Source organism: Phaethon aethereus (assembly GCF_964289735.1).
Source record: "Phaethon aethereus genome assembly, chromosome: 3".
In the NCBI taxonomy this organism is placed as follows: domain Eukaryota; kingdom Metazoa; phylum Chordata; class Aves; order Phaethontiformes; family Phaethontidae; genus Phaethon; species Phaethon aethereus.
The window spans coordinates 111,847,193-111,859,869 of record NC_138576.1 but is presented as its reverse complement, the minus strand read 5'-3'; the positions used below and the strand labels follow the sequence as shown (position 1 = coordinate 111,859,869).

At 47.2% G+C, this 12,677-nt stretch overlaps 1 protein-coding gene across 1 annotated transcript in view; it reads left to right on the top strand.

The window, feature by feature from the left end:
- The window catches only part of LOC309404223 (TOG array regulator of axonemal microtubules protein 2-like), a gene marked incomplete at its 5' end in the record, with an annotated part of 28,678 nt that extends 17,738 nt beyond the window's left edge, over positions 1-10,940 (top strand). The window contains 8 exon segments of the mRNA XM_081998611.1: positions 430-588; positions 1,631-1,748; positions 2,670-2,773; positions 2,929-3,043; positions 4,098-4,349; positions 5,511-5,727; positions 8,475-8,561; positions 10,473-10,940. Of these exon segments, the coding sequence (XP_081854737.1) occupies positions 430-588; positions 1,631-1,748; positions 2,670-2,773; positions 2,929-3,043; positions 4,098-4,349; positions 5,511-5,727; positions 8,475-8,561; positions 10,473-10,717 (1,297 nt within the window). The 3' untranslated portion in view covers positions 10,718-10,940.
- Between the last annotated feature and the right edge of the window lie 1,737 nt (positions 10,941-12,677).

Below are 12,677 nucleotides of genomic sequence, written 5' to 3'. Positions count from 1 at the left end.
CATGTCCCTAAGCACCATATCTACACATCCTTTAAATACCACCAGGTACCTGGGCAGCCTGTTGCAATGCTTGACATCCCTTTTGGTGAAGAAATTTTTCCTAATATCCAATTTTAGGCCATTTCTTCTTGTCCCATTGATTGTCCCTTGGGAGAAGAGACCAACATCCACCTTGCTACATCCTCCTTTTGTGTAGCTGTAGAGAACGATAAGGTCTCCCCTCAGCCTCCTTTTCTGCAGCCTAAACAACCTCCGTTCCCTCAGCCGCTCCCCAGAAGACCCTTGTGCTCTAGACCCTTCACCAGCTTTGTTGTCCTGCTTTGGACAAGCCTCCTTCCCCCAGCAATGACAGGGACAACACTATGACCAAGGCCTGTGCTTCTGGCCCTCCTTTTCCCTCTGCACCGGTGTTTGTTCTCTTGTATCCAGGCACCGCAACGTCCTGGTGCGGAAGTGTGCAGCCGAACACCTCCTGACCGCAATGGAGCAAATCGGAGCTGAGAAGCTCCTGTCGGGCCCGCATGACAACACCGAGCTGCTGGTGTGCATGGTGGTGAAGCTTGCTCAGGACCGTCATCAGGACACAAGGTGAGGCTCTTCATTTCACCTCCTGAAATTAAAAAACTCTTTGAAGTCTGACTATAAATGACAAAACCAAAAAAGAGTGGAAGGTAAATATTAAGAAAGTTATTTCACTGAGGGGATAATGTTGTCCGGGGAAATGAGTGTACTGGGTAATGTGAGGTTGCCCAGCAAGAACAGTTGCCAAATTCCTGGACTTCAATATTTCTTAATCAGATCAACTGATCTCAGATCAGTCAATCAAACAATTTGTTTGGTCTTCTGTGTGTAATGCAAAGCTGAAGCGTTGGCCACTGTTCATCACTGAAAGATCCCAAGCATTTATTTCTGGTAAGGTTAAGACTGTGCTCGAAAAATTTGAGCTGTCTTCAGAGAATGTACTCAGTCTTTCTAAACCTCTTCTGCAGATTTAGTTGCCTCTGATAGTCACAAATTTTTCTTTCCAATGCGTGTATAATGTTGTTGTCTGTGGCTGAACAACTTCCAAATTCTCTCTTGAAGATAGCTGTAGTGTCATAGTAGCAAAACCAAACCAAACCACTAAAATCCCCCTACTTTTGTTATTAAATTGCCATTGACACATGCTAAGAACATGAGAGCATGGGCATACGTCTAGTATACAATAATATTAACTAAGCAGGAGGCGACTTGTCCTAGCTTCTCTGTCAGTTGAAGGAAGGTAAATTACTGTGCAATGGCAGGAAGACCCTGCAAATAAGCCTTGACAGCAAAGCAGGAGATGTGCTTCGCTCGTCCCACGGGACCCTTTGATCCCACAGAAGCATAGCCACATCTGCAGAGTGAAACTGTATCTTCCTGTCACCCCGTGTTCTCCTCCTGCCTCTTGTGTTCAGCTGGCAGCACTGTGCAGTGGCGACCAGTGGAGGTAAATATCTCTCTTTGCTGGATAGGTAACACCTTCTCATCAAGGCATTGCACATAACGAGTTTAAAATGTCAGCTTATTCTATTAACACTTTTCCCTTGTTTGTTCACAAGGCAGAAAAGACAGTCATAGCCTGTACTGACTTCTCTCTTTCCTGTGTTAGGTGTTATGGACGGAAGATGCTGAATCTATTGATGAGTCATCAAAAATTTGATCGGCATTTGAAACAGTCTGTCCCCTCACGTGACTTGGAAGATGTTATGGCAACACTTAAGCAGAAAGTAAGTGCTTGGCAGGAGAAATGTCTCCTTTTTGCAAGTACTGGGATTGCTAATATGAGATTAAGCATACCTAATATTTATCTATCTTGTTGTTCTTTTGCTGAATCATTTTGCTTCTGTAATGAACTGTTGATCCTCAGGCTGTTTATCCGCAGAAAGCAAAGAAGTATTATCAGTAGAAATAAAGTGGGTCTATTTTGAATATCAGCCACAAACAGGAAAGGGAAGTAGGAGAAAATGGTTTTACCTTCAAGCATAAAACCCCTGAAGAGTACCGCCCAAATAAAGCAAGGAAGTGAGAATAGCGCTTCTGAAAGTAACGTCTTTGCAACAGACGAAGGAAGTAGTAGTGCCAAGAAAATTTCCAACTCTCCAAAAGATGCCCAAGGCAACCATAATGAGTACATATACTGTCTGTATTCTGGGAACACTGCCCTGCTGTCGTGCAGTGGGGAGCTGGAAGAAGCTTTGAGAATTCATCGTCCATTTTTTTTTTCTCATTCCTCTCCATTTACATTTTCGAAAGGAATGTGCATTTGTGCAGGAGTAGGGAGAGTGACTGTGAACCAAGTCAACTCCCAACACAACACGCCAACCCCCAGAGAGCCCAAAAGTTTCCCACTATTCCCTTTGAGAAGGCTTGTTCCCTACCAGTTTGCATTAGTCCCATTTGTGCTCAAGAGTAGTGAATTCAGGATTTTATACTGCTGCCCATTATGGTAGCACCTCAAACCTGCATTGGGTTATTAAAAACAAAGAGTAGACATCACTGAGTCTCTGGTCAGTCTCCCTCTCTAAGCTGTGAAATGTTTCCCTAACCCTTTCTTGGTAGCAGTGATCCTGGTCATAACTTCTGTTTTCAACAAGTCATTGCCTCTTTTGTCTTCTCTAGATTGATGGGGGTTTTTTTTGTATCTGTAGGGAATAGAAGACCATAAATGTGAACGTCCATCAGCCAAGGACCCCGGGAGGGCTAAGAAGAGCGGCTTGATGACGCCCCAGGGCAACTTGGCTTCTGAGAGAGGGTACTGAGCACTTCTGTTATACCTGTCAAAGCACATGGCAAGCTTTACATGTCTCTTCCTCAGTAAAATCTTTCCGGTGGAGACAAGGTGTGCCAGAGATTGTTTCCTTGTCCCACAAGTCTTGTATGATAAAAAAATGTCTACTTCTGCATTAGGCTGAACACAAGTTCTCTGGAGGGTTTTCCACAAAAAGTGAGAGAGAGGAAGAGACAGCCACCAGTTACAGCTCAGGAGATCCAGTGCAGTGGTGAGGACAGTGTTGTGGAGGCTGTGAGAGGGCCATGTCTCTGCTGTTTGACTTGGGACAAGTAATTTCAGTCAGGGTATTCTTATCTGAGTGGAGAGTCTTTTTTAGGCGGGTGGTTTGATGAGAAGTCCCACTCTAGAATCAAGACGTTGACCATCAAGACATGCCATTCCCAAACGCAGCACTTTCCAGGCATGTGGTTTGGCCTGGCTGAATCATGGCTCTCTGACCCTCAAAGACAAATCCTGAGCAGTTCTGGTCAACAGGCGTCTCAACATGGACGTTTTCTGTAGCTATTCATGTCACTCAGACCCATTACTGCTTGGCTGATGGACAGCAGGGCTTTGTTCTCCTGTGCTGCAATCAGCGTACAAGGCAGGAATTTGGTCCTTGCTGTCTCCCCATTGCAGCGGGAGAGCTACTTGTACCTGTTCTCCTCTGATACCAGAGTGGATTTATTTAGTTCTGTTGTGCACAGTGGTGGCAGGAAGGTGACCACATACCTCACGAGCATAATTAGGATCTCCCCATGCTCATGGCAGAGAGAGGCTGATTCAAGAGAATTGTTCCCATGGGGTTGTTAAGCTGTTGACCTTGTCCCTAGGGAAGCAATAATGTGAGCATAGTGGTGGGACGTTTGGCTTCTGTTTTTCCCTGTGTTCCTGAGCCTCTGGATCCTTTCAGATATGCCCTTTAATCTCTCTGGGTAGGATTCATCCATGCAGATGCATCTGAGCTATCGATCCAGATTCCCATACCTGTTGGAGAGATACTTCTCCAGAGTAATTCATTTCCTTACAATACAGACATCTCCCATAAGATGAGGCATTTCAACTTTGAAGCAGTGCCTAGTTTTCCCCACAAAGGATGCTAAATGAGTACCTGTGAAGACATCTGAAGGTAAATGAGGTGAAGCCCATCTTTGGTGCCTGGGCTTTCCTGAGTAAGCACTAGCAATGTTACTTGCAGATTGTCTCCTGCAGTGATTGTCATGAGATTCAAGTTGCTTTTCATCTCAGGATCTAGCTGAAATCACATCAATAGGAAGTCTCCTCGAGATGTTTTCCTCACAATTAGCCGAAGATATTGTCACCAAAAGGTCTTACCTTGGTTTTGTTTTCCAGTTTCAGGTCTGGCTCTGACATGCCCGTCTTACCCCGTCAGACAGTCCGTCACACGTCATTTCGGAGTATGGAAGAAATTGAACAGCTCGAGGAGCTTTGCAAGCTCCTGACAGCCAAGGAATTTCAGACTCGAATAGAGGGAGTGATGCTCCTCCTCCATCACTGCAAACAAAGCCCCAAGTTCATCTCCGCTAACATTGTCCAGGTAGGTAGGGCATCTCTATGGCTCCCTTCCCGTTAGCTCCCTGCCCAAGCCCGTACCAGCAAAGTTAATGCAGTGTATCTTGGCACGACGTACTAGTTATTTGGACCAGGCCCGTCCCTTCTTTCCCAGAATAACTGAATTCAACTCCAGGCTTCAGGGCAAGTAATTTCAGTCCAAATGTATTTCTCTGGCATGTGCCTGTTGGTGCTGTTCAGGAGACAATGACGGAATTTCCTGTTGCTGTAGCTTCTGCTGTCTCCGACTACCACTTAGGTTGAAATAAAGGAAATCCAGCCACTGAAAGCTTGGCAATTCTTCTCCAGAAGAAAAATGGGTTGGCATGGGGGAGAGAAGTATCAGGCTGGGTTGATTTAAAAATGCTCCCGTAGACTTTATCTTGTCTTGTGCAGATACAACTCTGCCAATTCTATGCTGTCCTCATCCCTTTCTGGCTTGGGAAAGGCGGTTCTCACCCTTCCTGGGGGTCCTTTTTTTCCCTTTGGAAAGAGGAGGAAAATGGGTCGAGACAGATTTTCTCTTCCTTCCCCTCCCAGCAGCTGCTTTTTCCCCCTTTTTTAGAAAATGTGCCTGATAATGTGGCTGTCAAGGAACTGAACCTGCTCTAATGAGAACTGCACAGCGCACTAAACTGCAGAAGTCTACCTCTTGGCTAGAGAAATGGTCTGGGTCCTGAAGAGTTCTGGGTCCAGAAGGTGCAGGTTCTGAGACAGAGAGAACAAAACTTGGATCTCATCTGGCCACAGTTTTGGCTAAATCCAAACGACCCTCATTACTTGGGTCAACTTTACGGAAAAATGGGCATCGTAAATACCTCTTTTCGTACCTCTATAGCACAGATAGTATTTGGCATTATTACAGTGGGGTTAATTTAATGGTCTATGGGGAAAGGAAACACCATAGGAACTATGCTGTCTCCACCCAAACCTATCAATAAAATATGAAAACCTCTTCAACCAGCATGAGGCTGGGCAACCACTACAGTGAGTAACCCGTGGGAAAACAGTGCAATTGTGCTAGCAAGTGCTGAACTCACACAAAGGATCACATTCATCTTTTGCATTGCTGCGTACTTGTTCCTGCATCCCTTCTTGAAACAAAGACATTTTAATCCAGCTTTCATGTCATTTGTTTTCTTAACAGATTTTTGATGGCTTTGTGCTGAGACTTCAGGATTGCAACAAGAAAGTGAACAGGCAGGCACTGGAGGTGCTGGCTTTGATAACACCCTTGCTCAAAGACAGCTTACACCCCGTGCTGGTCTGTCTGGTAGCAGCAGTCACTGACAACCTCAACTCCAAGCACGCGGGGATTTATGCTGCAGCTGTGAAAGCGCTGGAGGCATCCATTTCTCACCTAGGTAAGGCTGCCCTCTGACATTGACTCTCCTCAGCTGCGGCTTCTCCATCTCAGAGTCAAGTGAACATCATGTCTCTTGATAGCTGTTGTCATCCGTGCTGCCATGCAGCTGCTGCAAGAAATTTATGAAGTCCGGTTCGCATTCTTTCTATCCAAATGTGTTGTATCGTGTTGTGATATGCAGCGGAATGGATGCTGCTTATCACCTGGATCCAGAGTCTGATATTAATTCAGTAGAGAGGACATTACAGGGATTCTTTAAGTTCCTGCTGGAAGAGCATGAGGGAAGTGACTAGCATCTCTCATGACTGTTTTTCCCCCTCCGTCCTGGGAAACTGCATGCCTCTTGTTTTTATTGAATTGGTTTTCTAATACTTGCATTCTGTTAGGTTTATAACCACTAAAACAAGATGAAAGGAATGTGCTTTTTCTTTGAAACACATGGTGAGAAGGGTGGTGGAGGCTCTTTGCTCTCTGTTTGTTCCATGCTCTGGCAGTGGTGGCTGTCCCAAGCAGATGCGTCTGGCTTTTGTTGACCCCAGCATGAAAAGCTTTGGACTCAGCTACTCATTCTGCAGTTTTGGGCAGTAGTTTAGCCATGCCAAGCCTAAAGGAAAATGTCCTTTTGAATTCAAAGACTGAGACCTTGAATTTAATAAGCAACTGTGTAATGAAATGCCATAGTGGAGAGCAGATGAAGGATGACATGCTTGTTCCATAGTCAGCCTGGCGGTCTCCACGTGTGTGGGGTTACAAGTGCCTTAGCTCCCTTCCTCCAGATGTGTAAGGAGCCCATTATCGTCCCCATTTCTGGATGCTTGAGCATGGGGCTGCAAGTATGCCTGTTGATATAAAACATGTACCTGCAGTAGGGAGAGGCTGAGGTCCTGACCTGCCCTGTGTCCTGAACCATATGGCCTGCTGCAGGTTGTGCAGCATGTCCTCTGCTGCCTGCTGAAGCTCTCGGGGATCCCCAGGCTCGTTCTGGCTGGGAGCACCTCTGCCCTGCAGAGGGCACCTCCAGCCCATTCCTCATCGCTGTCCACAAGCGATGCCTTTGCATGCTGTGGACTGGCACATACAGTGGCATGTCCCTTCACGGGTAATGCTACAGAAGCGTACCTTGGTGTCTTTGTAGCTCATCAAAACAGCCTTTAACAGCTACTTTTTGGTCAGTGTGTTTGGAATTATTCCCTTGTGATCTGCTCTAGAGATTGTACGCAGGTGGGTACAAGCACATGGAGATACTGTCCTGAAGTTAGCTCCTTGGGTCAACGGGCTCCCTGGGTTGATTGCAGCAAGGAGACACAGTTGAAAACCAGACGCAAGCCTGTAGCAAGTGGTATTCTCTGTGACTCTGAAGTTATTTGTTTGCACTTTATTTTAGGCAGCTGGATCCCCTGGAGGATCCAGCTGCAAGGATTTAGTGGAGAAGTGTTGACGTTGCCTGGCTTTCTTTCGGCACACATTTCCACCAGGGAGGGAGACTCAGGCTGCTCTGTATAGCTTGCTGGACATGTTTATGTCTGCCCACTGAATCCTCAGTGAAGTGTTTCAAGTTTGGTGAGATGAATCCAGGTGTGGGTTTCCCTCTTGATCTTCTGGTGTAGATTCAGCAGCACACTGGCAATACTTGTGCTACCAGTGTCATCGCTGCAGCGGTGACCAGAAGCAGCTGTAAGGTATCTCTCTGGGGAGGAGCAGCAAGTGAGAAACGGCGTCTGCCAGCACTGCAAGAGTGTGAGGCAAAAAGTGAAGTGTCCGCTTAAAAAGGTGAATGAGAAGAGTGTAATTCCCAATGCAGAAGTTTAATTAGGATGGCAGGATCTGTTCTTTACTGCACACTTGCAAGAACTTGATCATTAGGGACTTCCTTTTTAGATCTTATGCCAATAGGGGCACTTAATAGCAGGGTGCTACTTAAAACCACTTTGGGCTTTGGCTCTGCAGTGGTTCACACAGAAGGAGGTTGCCTGCTTTATTGGTGCCCCTCCTGGTGACCCCACGAGGTATCGTAGCGCATCCCACGAGCTTTCTGCCTCCAAGAAAAGCTTTGCTTGGCTTATCAGAGCGGTAAGACCAGAGGCTTGCAGAGCAATCCAGGCAACAGTTCAGCAATTATAACAAGACCCCAAATCAACACACAGGCAGCACAGGAAAAACTAAAATAGATACGACAGCCAATTATTGCGAAATCAGTTCATTTTCCCGTCTCTCTGCCAAGACCTTATTTCAGAGGTGCTACAAGAGACCCCAGAGCGAATGGTTGTTGGCAATAAGCAGTAATTCTCTCTTGTAAGAGTAACTTGGCGACTTGCCCATAGACCGCAACACGCAGCTTAAGGATTTAGCACCAGCTTATCTTTAAAGTGTGAATGGATGGGTGGGTGGACTTTTGAGCCTTCTCACCCTTTTCCTTTGAGGAAGGAGGAGGCCACTTTTGCCAATCGCTGGGACGCAAAACCTTTTCGCTACTTACATGTGAATTAAATCTTGAGGGCCCTAATGTGAAATGTTTAACACAGCTCCTCACACAGCAGTCAACCTTGGATTTAGAAATGTGACATGAAAGCTTTTCTTTTTGAATTTAAAATCCTCCCAAGAAAGCTTGAAGGAAAGAAGAAGAAAAGGGCTCTCAAACTGGTAGAATTTTAGTTTACAAAATGCAGTTACCTTTGTGCCCACCCTCCTTTTTTTCTTTCTTATAACCTCAGGTGAGTTATACGAGAAATAAATTTTCTCTTTCAGATAAAACATTGGTGCTGCAAGCACTTGCCCAGCGAGTGTGTTTCCTCAGCGGCCAAGCTCTGCTAGATGTCACAGAACGCCTCTCAGGTACCGCCTGCTTCACCTCCGCTTCTAAGTCCAGAAGTCTTCCGAGGGACTATTTAGAGGGAATGCCTCTGAACAGACAGTGCAGTAGCTCATCAAACACCAGAAGGCCCTGAGCGTGTCCCTCCTGCAAAATACGCATAACAGGTGTATGTGGCAGGGTCGGTTTGCCTGGCTGCTGCGGAGGGGAGCAGCATGTGAGACGGGGATGGCACCTGGGCTCCAGCGCCGAGCTCTCACTGGGCCATCTCAGGACGTGCCTCCAGGAAAGAGAGGGGCTGAAAATACCCTGGCTGCCTCCTCTCTTTGAAGGACAGTACAGTAAAGGTCATGGAGGTCGGTAAGAGGTCCCCTTTCTAAAGTGAAAGACCATCCTTTAGAAAAAACTGTGGCAACGGCTATTTCTGAGGGTCCGTTTGTTTTGTCATCACGAGATTCTGGTTTTCCTGTTGGAAACTTTTGAGGCTGAATCCTGCAGAGCCTGGAGGTCATATCATAGGAGAAAACTCAACACGCATATTACAGGCAAGGATTTTGTGCGAGGCAGGATGTGGGGGCGGAGGGGCAAAGTGGGCAGGTCAGCCCAACCCACGAGGGGTCCCCGCCTCTACTTCAGGTAGGACATTGGACTCTGAGCATTTCAGGATGTGCAAACAGTCCATTTCTATACCAGCAGTGTCCGATGCTACAAATGCAGCTAATAATTGATTTCTAATGGTAGCTTGCTGCATCAGCAGTAGCCAAGCAATGGAAAAAAAAATTATAATCTCAATATATGAGAGAAGACTATTTTTTCAGTTTTACAGTTATTTTAATCTCTTTTTCAAATAAAGCAGTTGAACATAAATTGGGTCTACTTTAGAGAGAGCGGATGTTCTCTCTGGGATTTAGTGGGAACAGACAGCTCTTTCTTTTCTGAAGCTCCACAGTGACCACTGTGTTTAATAGCATTTAAGCTCCAATTAACTCCTATTGCAAAATAACTATAACCATTTTCCTGCTTCCCAGAATTGTTGTTAGGTGCTTCCAGTAGCTGTTTAAATGTTGATGAGCGATGCGAGAGTAACAGCGTAGAGAAAATGTAGAGGGAATGTGTAGAGATTGAGAGGGAACGCTTATTTTTGGTTAAATTTCAGCCCCCTGCGTAAGATTTTTCTCTCTCCGTTCCTGTGTTTCAGGGAACATGGTGAGGGTAAATGCCATTAAAAGTGTGAGATGCTCACCTGCCATGGCAATGGGGTCTGGGTAATAAGCTAAGCCATCCTGAAGTGTGAAACAGCTGTTCGTTACAAGCCACCAAGTATGAGGGGAAAAAAGCCCAACTTAGACCGTTCTGCCAAAGACATCGGTTAGTCACTGGTGTTTCTAATAAAACCCACAAGCAGCACGCATCTTTTGTGGGCTGGAGTTTTGAAGAGTGCTGGTATAACACTGCCGTTTGCTGTGTGCCACTGAGCAAAGGGGACTGCCAGATTAGACTCTGGGCATTTTCCATCAAAGGTCACCAAAAAGTAATCACCCGTTTCATTAGAAATCTTTCAGTTACCTCTCTGAGCTGCATTTCAAAATCTTCAGCAGCTGCTTTAGACAACTTCTGAATGGGAACAAACAGCGCTTTGACATTTTTGTCATGTGTAATGCAGAAGCAGATAGCGAAATGATTTACAAAATGTGTACGATTCATTTTGCTAAGTCTATCACGGTTACAAAGCCTCTGATTTGGAGGACTCAAGGTCTTCAGAGGTTGGTGGTTCTGTTCAGTGGCTACTCAGCCACTGTTGCCTGTTTCTGGATCATCAGGCTCTTTGTGCTTGCTGCTATTAGCCAGAAAAGGCTTCCAAGCACCAAAAATGAAGGTACGTACTTGTTTGCATTAAGGTTGTTTGCATTAAGCTCGTGTGTCTCACCCGGCAGTGCTCGTGGCATCTGTTTACCCCCGGAAACCCCAAGCCGTCAAGCGCTACGCCCTGCCCGTGCTCTGGTTCTTCCTGGGAAACAAGGTCCTGCCTGTCCGAAGCGGCAACGTCAGGGCTGTGGTCGCCGAGTTTGCAAAGAGCCTCTACGGAGTGATGGGCTCCAAGCTGGAGGAGCACGCCGCCAGCCAGCCTCAGCACGTGGCGAAAAACCTCCAGGACGTTTTGGACCGGAATGCCGGGTGAAGGCTTGATGTTGAGTGGGGCAGGTGGAGGCAGAGGTGGACGTGCGGGTGGCATTGGTTTTATCCAGTGTGTCTGAAGAACGGGATTTGCTCTACGGAGTTTATGGCTGCCGACAGTATGTTTTGATGTAGGCTTTTAAAAAGTAATAAAAAACATAAAAGGAAGTGTTTTTCAAAAGTTTTCTATCTTGAGCTCATGTTCTCCAGGAAGCTTGCATAGGTACCAAAAGAAGAAAAACCCATCTGTAAATGCAATTTGTAATGGTAAAGAGGGAAATAATACAGTTATATGCATGCTTAGAAAATAAGAGATGTGCATATATAGATATTTACTCACAAAGTAAGAGATGGGCTTTGGAAGCACTGGGGCTATAGGATTAGATGGCTTGACTCAGGAAGCAGAGAATGAGGGACCAGGCCCTGCTAGCCCAGAGGATGCGGTGGGGTTATCGGAGGATGTGCAGCTCACTGTAGGTGCCAGTGCACGCTGTAGGTGCCGAGCTACCAGGTGGCCCTTTGACAAGTCTCTGGTAGCTGCTGGTGCAATGGCAGATACCGGAGGCGTCCAGGTCAAGCTCAGACCCCCAGTCGCATGAGAGCAGAAATCTCCCCAGCTGCACTGACATTTTCTTCCCAACTCAGGGATGCATCTTGTCTGTAGTCCCCTGCGCTCTCCCGTGCAATGGACGGATGTGGCGAGGTGACCGGTGCCCTCTGACTGCCTCCCAGCACCTTGGGGCACCCCTGGGGAGATGCAGGAGAGGGGCTAGGGGCGGGGGGCTGTGCCGCCTTGCAGGGGGTGTTGGGCAGTGAGTGGGCTGAGGGTGTCCTACAGAAGCTGGGGAGAGGTAAGCTGTGGGCAGGCATCATGGCACAAGTTACAGTTTCTTTAAAACATACACGTTTTCTAAATGTCTCTTTTCCCCCTCTTCTGAGAAGCAAAGGGTTTGCCTTATATGCCTTATATGCCAATAAAGCACTTCTGAACCTGAGATGCTGGAAACAGAGTGAGGAAGGGATGTGCCAGTCCTTCACCACACAAAGGTGTGGAAGCACAAGGGGAGAAATGATGAGAGAAAAGAGGAAGGCCTGAAGGCCTGAAGGGTGTTGGTGCGTCTGTATAGTCAGATAGGAAAACAAAGCAGCCTGATCTGTGTTCATATAATCCTCAATATCCTGGCAGAGGTTTGAAAGGAAGAAGAAAAAACCAGGAAAATAACGCCAAGAAACACACTGGGCCCATCGAAAGTTAAAAGGGCCTTGACAGGTTCTTGACAGGTACAAGGACCTTGTATGAAGCTGCGAGGGCAGAGAATACTCCAGGAAGATCTGCCCATCCCAGGGCTCTTGGGGTCTTGCACATATTTGCTGCAGTGAGGGGCCTGAAACTGAACACAGGATTCAAGGTGTGGCATCCCCAGTGCTGAGTACAGGGGCACGATCACTTCCCTGCTCCTGCTAGCCACACGATTGCTGTTGGCCTTCTTGGCCTCCTGGGCACCCTGCTGGCTCCTGTTAGACGGCTGTCAACTAGCACCCTGGTTCCTTTTCCGCCGGGCAGCTTTCCAGCCACTCTTCCCCCAGTCTGTCACGTTGCATGGGGTTGCTGTGACCCAAGTGCCCCTGTGTCAGGAAGGTGTCTTCCACACACTCCAGGAACCTCCCAGACCGTTTCCTCTCTGCTGTGCTGTATTGCCAGCAGATGTCCGGCAAGTTGAAGTCCCCCCACAAGATCAAGGGTGAGCGACTGTGAGACTTCTGCCAGTCGCTTGTGGAATGCTTCATCTGCCTCTTCATCCTGGTTGCGTGGTCTGTAAGAGGCACGCAGCGGGAGATCTGCCTTGTTTGCCTTCAGGGACCTGTTTCCATTCCCCCTCGTCTCTTAGGTCCCCTCCTCCTGCCCGGTGGCAAGAGGGCAGGGGATCCCCTGCTGCTTGTGGAGCCTCATCTGCTGCCTCTGC